The sequence below is a fragment of the Martes martes genome, assembly GCF_963455335.1.
Source record: "Martes martes genome assembly, chromosome: 15".
Classification (NCBI taxonomy): domain Eukaryota; kingdom Metazoa; phylum Chordata; class Mammalia; order Carnivora; family Mustelidae; genus Martes; species Martes martes.
This window is the reverse complement of record NC_137903.1, coordinates 32,566,113-32,577,453: the sequence shown is the minus strand read 5'-3', so window position 1 is coordinate 32,577,453 and position 11,341 is coordinate 32,566,113. Positions and strand designations below refer to the sequence as shown.

The window sequence follows — 11,341 nt, the reverse complement described above, 5'->3', positions numbered from 1 at the left end:
AGTGACAGTGTGACTCTTTGAAGTCTTCAACAGATCTCGGTAATATTGACACTCTCAGGCTTTGTTGCTTGCAGGACTGATTTTTGATGTTATAATCTGCATCATTCCGATAATTCCTTAACTTAAAAATATTACTTGAAAGAGTAAAATACAAAAATGGGAAGGGTTATTCTTTCTTTTGTCACGTTCCTTGGGCAACATTTTAACATATGGATAGTTCACCATTATTATTATTATTAACCTTGAAACTAATACTACAGTTAATTTTTAAAGATTTTTACATTTAGAAAGTGTGAAGGGCAGTCTTTTCCATATTTAATACAATAAATCCTCCAATATGATGTATAGTTGTGTTTTTTTTTGAAGATTTTATTTATTTATTTGACAGAGAGAGACACAGCGAGAGAGGGAACACAAGCAGGGGGAGTGGAAGAGGGAGAAGCAGGCTTCCTGCTGAGCAGGGAGCCTGATGTGGTTCAATCCCAGGACCCTGGGATCATGACCTGAGCCAAAAGGCAGAGGTTTAACGACTGAGCCACCCAAGCACCCCTTTGATGTAGTTTCTTATCTCTAGTGTGTTTGGTTCTTTAGTATTGACATAAAGATTGAATTAAAAGTACCAGAAAACTCTAATATTAGTGAATATCATAAAAACAAGTATCTTGAAGGCAACAATATAGCACGATGAATGGATATTAGGAAACAAATATTTTAACATGTAGATTAATCTTTTTAACAGAGGGAAAGCATGCAATAAAGGTTAGGTTACATGTCAGATCAGTCAAATTAGAAAGGAAACAACATGTTCTGGCTTATCTATAAATAAAAAATGTTCAACATAGACAACTTAGATTCAAATCTTCAAGCAAGTTAAAACTTAGAGATTTGTAATTTTTCTTCTAAAAATTATGTTTTATAAAGGATTTTATGATGTGTTGATATACTATTCTTCTTTCTGTCACACATTTTTACGTCCTGAAGGGTTGTTGATAAGACAGCATCCTTGATGACAAAGAGAGAGGAAGGAAGAGAGATTTTTTGAAGTAAGCACCATTTTTGGTCAAGTATTTATTATAACTTAGCTCTTCAATGTTTCATATAATTAGTCATTGTTTTAGTTAGTTATTGATAAAAGCAAGTAGACAGGCTTGGTAAATTTACCACCAATTCCTTTTTCAAATCTCAGGGTTATCTGATACAGTAATACCACTTTTTAAACAATTTTTTCTAAGTTACTTACCTCTTTTTCTTTTTGAAATGAGAAATCCAAGATACACCAAAACACTTAAATACATATAAAATTTTTCTGTCCTGATTTTACCATAGTTAAAAATTTTTAAAGTTTTCCACCCATGTGTGTCTTATGAATGTTTTTATAGACTGTTTAAAGTATCAAAAAGTTGTCCTTATGTTGTTCACATAGTTCATGGTTCATGATTAGAACACATACACTTTATCATGAGTTATTTTTATAATATTATTTTTTTAAAAAAGATTTTATTTATGTATTTCAGAGATAGAGAGCAAGTGCAAGCATGAGCAGGGGGAAGGGCAGAGGGAGAAGTGCACTCCCACTGAGCAGGAAGCTGATGCGGGGCTTGATCCCAGGACCCTGGGATCATGGCCTGAGCCAAAAGCAGATGCTTAACTGACTGAGCCATACAGGCCCCCCTATTTTTATAATATTCTTAATCAGACATAAAGTATAATTTCCATTTAATACTGTATCCTTAAAAGTCTCAAAATCCTGATCCTGTAAAGTGATTTACATCATTTTATTATATTATTGTAATATTTTACTAAAGATAAGATTATATTTCATTCATCAAGAAATATAAAACAGGGTTATTGTTTTTCTGACTTATTTTATTTAGCATAATGCCCTCTAGGACCACCAATGTTGTCACAAATGGCAAGATCTCATCCTTTTTATGGTTGAATAATATTCCGTTGTATATATAATATCCTACATCTTCTTTATCCATTCATCTATCAATTGCACTTGGACTGCTTTCATATCCTGGCTATTATAAATAAGGCTTCAGTAAACAAAGGGATGCATATATCTTTTTGAATGACTGTTTTTGTTTTCACTGGGTAAATACCCAGAAGTAGAATTATTGGATCATATAGTATTTCTATTTTTAAATTTTTTTAGGAACTTCCATACTGTTTTCCATAATGGGTGTACCAATTTACATTCCCACCAACAGGGCACGAGGGTTTCTTGCTCTTCACATCCTTACCAACACTTGTTGGTAAGTGTTTTTTCTGTCTTTTTGATTCTAGCCATTCTGACAAGTGGAAGGTGATATCTCATGGTTCTGATTTGCATTTCCCTGATTAGTGATGTCGAGTGTCTTTTTGTCTGTTCATCTGTCTGTTGATCATCTACATGTCTTCTTCAGAATAATGTCCTCTGCCCCCTTTTTAATTGAATTATTTGGGCATTTATTTACTTCGAGAGAGAGAGAGCATGAGCGTGTGGGGAGGGGCCGAGGGACAGGGAAAGACTCTTAAGCAGACTCGCACTGAGCATGGACCCTGATGTGGGGTTCCATCTCAATCATGAGACTACAGCCTGAGCCAGAATCAGGAGTCAGACACTTAACTGACTTAGCCACCCTTGCAGCCCATTTGGGGGGTGGAGGTTAAGGTTCTTCATATATTGGGGCTCCTAGGCGGCACTGTCACTTGAGAGCCCAACACTCAGTTTTGGCTCAGGATCATGGTATCGGCCCTACATCAGGCCCCATGATCAGCGATGATTTGGCTTGGGATTCTCTCCCTCTCCCCCTCCCCTCTGCACTCACTCTCGCTCTCAAATAAATAAATAAATCTTTTAAAAAAATAAAATAAAATTCTTCATATATTTTGGATACTAACCCATTATCAGATATGTCCTTTCCTAATATCCTCTCCCATTCAGTGGGTTGTCTTTTTGTTTTGTTGGTTGTTTCCTTTGCTATGCAAATGTTTTTATTTTGTTTTATTTTGATGTAGTCTCAGTACTTTATTTTTGCTTTTGTTTTTCTTCCTTAGGAGACATATCTAGAAAAATGTTGCTAAGGCCAAAGACAAGGAGATTGCTACCTGTTTTCTTCTAGGTCTTTTACCCATTTTGAAGTTTTGTGTGTGTGTATATCATGTAAGAAAGTGGTCCAGTTTCATTCTTTTGCATGTAGTTGTCCAAGTTTCTTCACACCATTTATTGAAAGATTTCTTTTCTCCATTGTATATCCTCGCTCCCTTTGTCTAGGTTAATTGACCATATAAAAGTATGGCTTGGGGGGAGGGGGTTAGGGAGAGAGGGGTGAGGTTATGGACATTGGGGAGGGTATGTGCTATGGTGAGTGCTGTGAAGTGTGTAAACCTGGCGATTCACAGACCTGTACCCCTGGGGATAAAAATACATTATATGTTTATAAAAAAAATTTTTAAAATTTAATACAAAAAATAAATAAAGTAGATTTGTACACACACACACACACACACACACACAAAGTATGGCTTTATGGGGTGCCTGGGTGGCTCAGTGGGTTAAAGCTTCTGCCTTTGGCTCAGGTCATGATCCCAGGGTCCTGGGATCGAGCCCCACATTGGGCTCTCTGCTCAGCAGGGAGCCTGCTTCCCCCTCTCTCTCTGCCTGCCTCTCTGACTACTTGTGATCTCTCGCTCTGTCAAATAAATAAATAAAAAATCTTTAAAAAAAAGTATGGGTTTATTTCTGGGCTTTCTAATCTGTTCCATTTATCTATGTGTCTATTTTTTTATGTGTCTATTTTTATTCCAGTATCATACTATTTTGATTACTATAGCTTTGTGGTATATTTTGAAATCTACAATTGCAAAATACCTCCATTTTTGTTCTTCTTTCTCAAGATTGCTTTGGCTATTCGGGTGTTTAAATAAGTCAGACAGAAAAACAAATACCATATGATTTCACTTATATGTGGAATCTAAAAAAACAAAACAAGAAACAAAAAGCAGACACAGATCTATAAATATGGAGAACAAGCTGATGGTTGCCAGAGAGTAGGGGCATAGAAGGATGGGCAAAATGGGAAAAGGGACCAAGTGAGAGAGTCAGGCTTCCAGTTATGGGACAAGTACATCATGGGAATAAAAGGTACAGTGCAGGGAATATAGTGAATGGTATTATACTAGCATTGGGTGGTGACAGATCATGGCTATACTTGTGGTGAGCATAGCATAACAATAGGGTTATATACCTGTATACCTGAAACTAATGTAATATTGTGCATAATTTATACTCAAATAAAAACCAAAAAAGGAGGAAAAGAACAAATAAAAAAGTATAAAATATGTATTTTAAAATTACCATACGAGGAAACACTTTAGAGTTTCCAAGCTCTTACACAGATATATGTTCCTGAAAATGACTTAATTTTATTCATTGTTATTAATATGCTCTTCTATCAATAGAAAGATTTGTGCAACTTTGTTTCCTATATTTACAATTTATACTTGGACATATACTGGGAAGTGGAGAAAATATAATATTCTATATCAACATATAGGTTAATTTTTCCATATTTAAATATTGTACATATAAATCAATTTATTTGCCAAACTGTCAAAGTGTCACAAATATGAAAACTTTTTGAGTTTGTTGAATTAATTAATGCTTCTAGGAGTTTGCTTGGCTTAAAAAATGAAATTATTTTTTCCTATATAATGACCATGAAGTAGTTTTGTAAAACCTAATATTTCTTAGATTTATAATATAAAGAATCTCTTGAATAACAACCTGAAGAAGATAATTAATTGTAGGCAGAAGCTTCTTCTCACCTTTCTCTGTGAACACATGTTGGATATTTTAACTGCCCTCTGTTACATTGCACTCTGAGTTCAGATCCAAAAATAGAGAGGTCAGCCACATATGTATTTCTCTTACAAAGAAACTCAATATACTCGCCATGGAAAATATATGGTCTATCATCAAAATCCCACTTCAGGAGTAAATTATTATTTTCCATTTCAACAAGAGATAATGTGCAAGGCTCTGAAAAAATAAAAAGAAGATTATCTTGACACATCTTAGCACTAACAGGAATGTAAAATGAAATAACAGTGAAATAATATGAAATAATGAATAATGAAACAATGAAATAATAATAATGAATGTAAAATGAAATAACAAGTTATTTCAGAAAATGGAGTTTCTGTCCTTATTTGCCTCCTGGCTGCCATAACACCAAACAGTAGGTCCCAAAAAAGGCTAACGGTCCAGAGTTGTTAATATAGCATATGAATCATACAACTGTAATACATTTACAAACTTCTTTATTCAATATTTTTGATAAGTATTTATTGAATCCCTAGGTGTCAGATGTTGTGCTAGAAGTTTTATAGACAGAATAAAAATGAAGAAGAATAATCAGAAAGACTCTAAGAGAATATAATCACTGCAAAATATGTTTGAAAATTAGGTCAAATAGTACTACAATTTAAAATCTTATGGTTCTACAAAACATGAAATTTTAATTTAAAAAAGTTAAAAATTAATTCATGGACCTTCTGTTCTCAGCTATGACAGAATAGTCTATATCAGACCAGCACTTCTACCAAAACTAGAAAATATGAAAACAGACATGAAGCCAGTATTTCACAGAATTAGAGCATTTCCAAGGCACTCAAGATGCTAAGGTTCTGGAAAAAGCTCCTTCAGATGAGTCCAACGTTCTGTGTGGCATCTTCCTCTTGGGGCATTTGTTGATTCTCATCATGAGCTGAGAAATTGTAGAGAATGGTCAACAGCAAACATGGAGCTGCACAGCTTTTGGAAATCTCATGTTGTTGGGAATAGAAAAATGGAACTTTTGGTCAGCCATGACAGCCAGGATCTGAGTGGTCAAGAACCCAGAAGAATGGGAGGTACAGAGAACAAACGTGATACTGGCTTTTCTCTTGAAGCATCTACCTATTCTTGACTTGTGCAAAGAGAGAGGATAAAGAGCCAAGCAGAAAGTGAATGAAGAGATACATTAAGGTTTTTTTGGCAGTCTTCCAGTAATATGAAAGCCAGTCAAGAAGGAGGAACCTTGGTATAAACACCAAACTCATAATGAAGAAACCTGCAGGGTTATGTTCTATTTGTAGGAACAAACAAAGGTCTGAAAATAAGCTTAGAAAAAACTGCAAATCTAATTAGATTGAGACCAACTTCTCCTACACTATCAGCCAAAAGAAGAGACGAGTATTCTCTGGAACCAGATGACATCATTGTTTCAGGTTTCTAAAAATTTCCATACATAATATTTGATATTCAATCAACTGTTAACAGAAATAGTAAAAGATTAGGCTAGAAATCAAAATAGGCCTACAGATGATCCAGATAATGGAGTTTGCAGGAAAGGAGTTAAAGATAAGTGTGAGTAACATGGTAAAGAAATAGATGTTAAGATAAAGTCTTTCATCAGACAACTGAAATCTACAAAAAAAAAAAAAAGCATAAAGCAGACATTCTAGAAATACAACGGATATTGAGACCTCAGTAGAGGAGTTTAAAGCAGGTTGGACACATCTAAAGAAAGGATTAATGAATTGTAAGATGTATCAGTAGAAACTACCAAGTGGGAACAAAGAAGATTAAAATATTAAAGGTAACTTTTAGACCTATGAAAACCATCAAGCCACAGTTTCAAGAAGTGCTACCAACTTGAAGGATGAAATGCTCAGGGGTGCCTGGGGGGCTCAGTCAGTTAAACATCTGCTTTGGGCTCAGGTCCTGATCCCAGGGTCCTGGGATCGAGTCTTACATCAGGCTCCCCACTGGGTGGGGAGTCTACTTCTCCCTTTGCCCTCCACCCCCATTCATGCACATGTTCGCTCGTGCGCGCTCTCTCTCTCTCTCTCTCTCTCTCTCTCGCAAAAATAAATAAATAAAATCTTAAATAAAAAGAGAAAGAATGAAGTGCTCTGAGAAACACACATCAAGGCCCCCCATAAATAGCCTACTGAAAATAAAGGGGAAAAGAATCTCAAAATCAGCAGAGTACAAAAAGAAACTTAGTTTGAAAGAAATACCAGTAAGAACTGCATTGACTGGGGCGCCTGGGCGCCTCAGTCAGTTAAGCGCCTGCCTTCAGCTCAGGTCATGATCCAAGGGTCCTGGGATTGAGCCCAGCATGGGGCCCTTTGCTCAGCGGGGAGCCTGCTTTTCCCTCTGCCTGCCACTTCCCCTGTTTGTGTCTCTCTCTCCTCTCTCTCTTTCTCTGACAAATAAACAAATAAATCCTTTAAAAATTGACATTGACTAACAAAAACTATAAAATGCAGAAAAGGATAAAATGACATCTTCTAAAGCAGGGAAGGAAAAAGAGGCCAAACTAGAATTCTCTCTCTGATAAAATTACTCCTCAAAAGTTTTCAGGCAAACAAATACTGAGAAAATAATAAAGAAATAATATTTTTCAGGCATGTGCAAAATAATCCCAATCGGAAATAGCAGCAAACAGGAGAAGATGAGAAACAAATCACTGAAAAACATATCAACAAATCTTAAAGAATATTTCTGGATAATGTGATAGTCATTGTATCTTCGGGACTTAAACTACATGTAGAGCGAAAATGCATGACACAGTAATACAAAAAGTGGGAAGGGTAAATCAAGCTGAAGTTTTCTGGGGCTTGGAGAGGTGGTATAAGTACTAACTTATATTTAAATGTAATAAGTCTTGGTTGAATTATGTAATCTCTGTGAAAACAGTGAAAGGAAGCCAAGAAGAAAGTATAATCGACAAGCTAGTAGAGAGTGAAATGGCATGAAAAAAAATTGATTTACTGGGAAGAAAGAGAGAAAGAGAGAAGCATAAAGAACAGATAGGATATATATTTAGTATAGTAAGATGGTAGCTATAAACCAAATATATCAGCACTTATATTAACATGTATATGGGCAAATACTAGAAAGAGAAAGACTGTCAGACTAAATAAGTATGCTCTAAAATAAATAACTATATATTGCTTTTCAAAAACCAAAATGTTGAAAGTTAAAGAATGAAAAAATGTATGCCTTGTAAATAGTTGTTGAAGCTTGTATAGGTAAGGAATCTTTGGGCAAAAACAAACAAAAAGTGTTAGTATAGATAAAGGAGGACTCTTTTAAAATTATGCAGGGTCAGTACACCAAGATTTAATATGCTCCAATTTGTGTGGACCTAGTAGAATAGTATAAAAATATAAAAGCAAAAATTGAGAGAACTAATATGATAAATGCTTTTAAATGCACAGAGTATAAGGGATTTTAACATACTTCTTTTGGTGACTGATAGAAAAACAGACAGAAATCAGCACAGATATGAATGAACTTAATATGAAAAACAAAATTCAACTGACATATATGCAGCAACAGTGAATCCAAAAATGATCACAGTTTATTAGTTTATTTCAAGCACAAAAGAATGTGTACCTACAACAAATACATGCTTGTAATAAAGTAAGTATCAATGAATTTTAAAAGATTGTTGTAATTCAAAGTGTGTCTCAATGGATTTAAATTAGAAATCAATAACAAAAGAAAACTAGAAAATTTTTCAACGTTTAGAAACTAAAAACCACGCTTCTATATAACTTAGAATGAATACAGGATATCAAAATGGGTATCACTTTTTTTTTAACTGAATGGCTGAATAATAATAAAATTCCAGAACATAAAAATGTGTGGGGATAAAGTTAAAGGTGGGCTCAGTGGGAAATTTATATCCTTAAGCTTCCTTAACACATTAAATTAAACTTTCTTTAAAAATCTTTAAAAAAACAAAGGCTGAATATCAGTAATCTAAATATCCACCTAAAATGCTATGAGTAATAAAATAAACTTAAGAAATTAGAAGAGAGGAAATAATGATAAGAATATAAATTATTAAAACAGTAAGCAACATTTGATGAAAGGGTAACACATACAAATATTAGTTGTTTGAAAGGCCTAATAAAAGTTGTAGACCAGGGTGCCTCTGTGGCTCAGTCAGTTAACTGGCCAATTCTTAGTTTTGGCTCAGGTCATGCATGATCTCTGGGTCCTGAAATGGAGCCCTAGGTTGAGCCCCGGGCTCAGCGGGAGTCTGCTTCCTGTCTCCCTCTTCCTGTGATCTCCTGCCCCGCTGCCAATCTATTACTCAATCAATCTTAAAAAACAAAAAAAACAAAAAACAAAAAAAAACACCGAACTTCTAAAAAAAATAAATAAATAAAAGACCCTTAGCAAGACATGTCAAGAAAGAGATAGATACAGTTTAATAGCAGTAAAAATGAATGACACATCACTAAAGGCATTAAGAAGAATGTCAAAGGATGCTGTGAATAACATTATGTCAACAAATTTAACAATTTAGATATTATGGACAAATTTCTATAAACCACCCTACCAAAACTGACAGCTGTCAAGATCTTTCCTCAAGAGAACCTGATGCTCAGATGGCATGTTTGGTGGATTATTATAATTATTAAGGAAGAAATGGTGCCAATCTTACACAAATTCCAGAGAATGAAAAATAGAGAACTTACCAGTTCACCATATGAGGGTAGTAGAAACCATACCAAACCCAAAAGGAAAATAACAGACTGATCTCTCTCATGAAAATAGATGGAAAACTTCTAAGAAAAATATAAGCAAATATGGGGCGCTTGGGTGGCTCAGTGGGTTGGGCCTCTGCCTTCAGCTCGGATCATGATCTCAGGGTCCTGGGATCGAGCCCCGCATCGGGCTCTGCTCAGCGGGGAGCCTGTTTCCCCCTCTCTCTCTCTGCCTACTTGTAATCTCTGTCAAATAAATAAATAATAAAAAAATACATATATAAGCAAATAAAATCCAACAATATATAAAAAGCATAATTCATCACAACCAAGTGTGATTTATTGTAGGAATGTAGTTATACTTTAATATTCAAGAAGAAGCAATATAATTCCAGGGGGAAAAAGTAATAATATGATTATTTCAATAGATAGTACTAAAATTAAACATTCACTGAAGATTTAAAAAAAAAACTCTTAGAAAAATAGAAATTAAAGCTTTCTACATTTTAAGTTTGATTTTAAAGTATTTATAACACTATAAATAAAAATAAATTGTTGAAAGTTTCACTTATGAGATAGGGAAACAAGATACCCACGACTTCTACTCAGTATTGTACTCAGGTTCAAGTTGGTAAAATAAGATAGTAAATAGTCAGATACAGAAACAAAAAATATTTTCTTTTTATTTAAGGAAATGCTTTTTTAATGCCTCCTGAGAATCTTTTTTTTTTAATTTTATTTATTTATTTGACAGAGATCACAAGTAGATGGAGAGGTAGGCAAAGAGAGAGAGGAGGAAGCAGGCTCCCTGCTGAGCAGAGAGGCCCATGTGGGGCTCCATCCCAGGGCCCTGGGAACATGACCTGAGCTGAAGGCAGAGGCTTTAACCCACTGAGCCACCCAGGAGCCCCACCTCCTGAGAATCTTGGTAGATACTGTTACTTCTATCCAAATGCTTCACTAATAAGGCATAACTTGCCTGAGAACAACTTTCTGTCTCTGCTTCCTCATTGCACTCATGATTTCTATTATAGTACCAATCACACTGAATGATAATTGTTAATATATATACTCACATCACCATGACTTATTCATCTTTTAGCCCATAAAACAACAGTATTGGTGTATGGTTTGTATTTAATAAATATTTGTTAGGGCAAGATGGACTATAGTTATTTATGATCTACAGGAAAGAACAGAAACCAGTGATGAGGTAGGCACACTGATACACAAATATTGCAAATTAAGCATTATAATAGTATTATATCAACTAACGGAAAAGAGAAAGTGAAAAATTATGGTTTTATTTTATTAAATAAATAGGTGAATATTTCATAATACATACCTAAACACGATGGTGGTGTAGTCCACACTCCCTCTAAACAATAGGACTCCCTAGACCCCTGAAGAAAATGGTGATCAAAACATTTGTATTCTACCGAGGAACCATTTTCATAGATTTCTAATCTTGAACTAATTATGACTCCATTTTTAATAAGTGGAGGAGATGTGCACACTCCTTTAGATTCTGAAAAAATGATTTTAAAAGCATACAATGAATTTCTATGATAAGCATCCAACACTTTAATAATTACTATAGAAATAAAATAAGATAGGGACGACTTGGTGGCTCGGATGGCTAAACACTGACTTTTGATTTTGGCTCAGTTCATGATCTCAGGGGTGTGGGATTGAGCCCCACCTCAGGTTTCATGCTCAGCATGGAGTCTGCTTGAGGATTTCTCTCCCTCTGCCCCTCCTATCCCCCACCCCCTGCTCATGCTTTCTCTCTCTCTCTCTCTAA

At 34.9% G+C, this 11,341-nt stretch overlaps 1 protein-coding gene across 2 annotated transcripts in view; it reads right to left on the bottom strand.

The window, feature by feature from the left end:
- Positions 1–336: 336 nt before the first annotated feature.
- Positions 337–11,341, bottom strand: part of F13B (coagulation factor XIII B chain) — a 33,519-nt gene continuing 22,514 nt past the window's right edge. For both annotated transcript variants that reach the window (XM_080825076.1, XM_080825075.1), the window contains exons 10-12: positions 10,883–11,065; positions 4,813–5,026; positions 337–1,002 (exon numbers count right to left, since the gene is read on the bottom strand). In XM_080825076.1, coding sequence (XP_080681202.1) covers positions 969–1,002; positions 4,813–5,026; positions 10,883–11,065 — 431 coding nt within the window. In that variant the 3' untranslated portion in view covers positions 337–968. The remainder of the gene's footprint in view (positions 1,003–4,812; positions 5,027–10,882; positions 11,066–11,341) is intronic.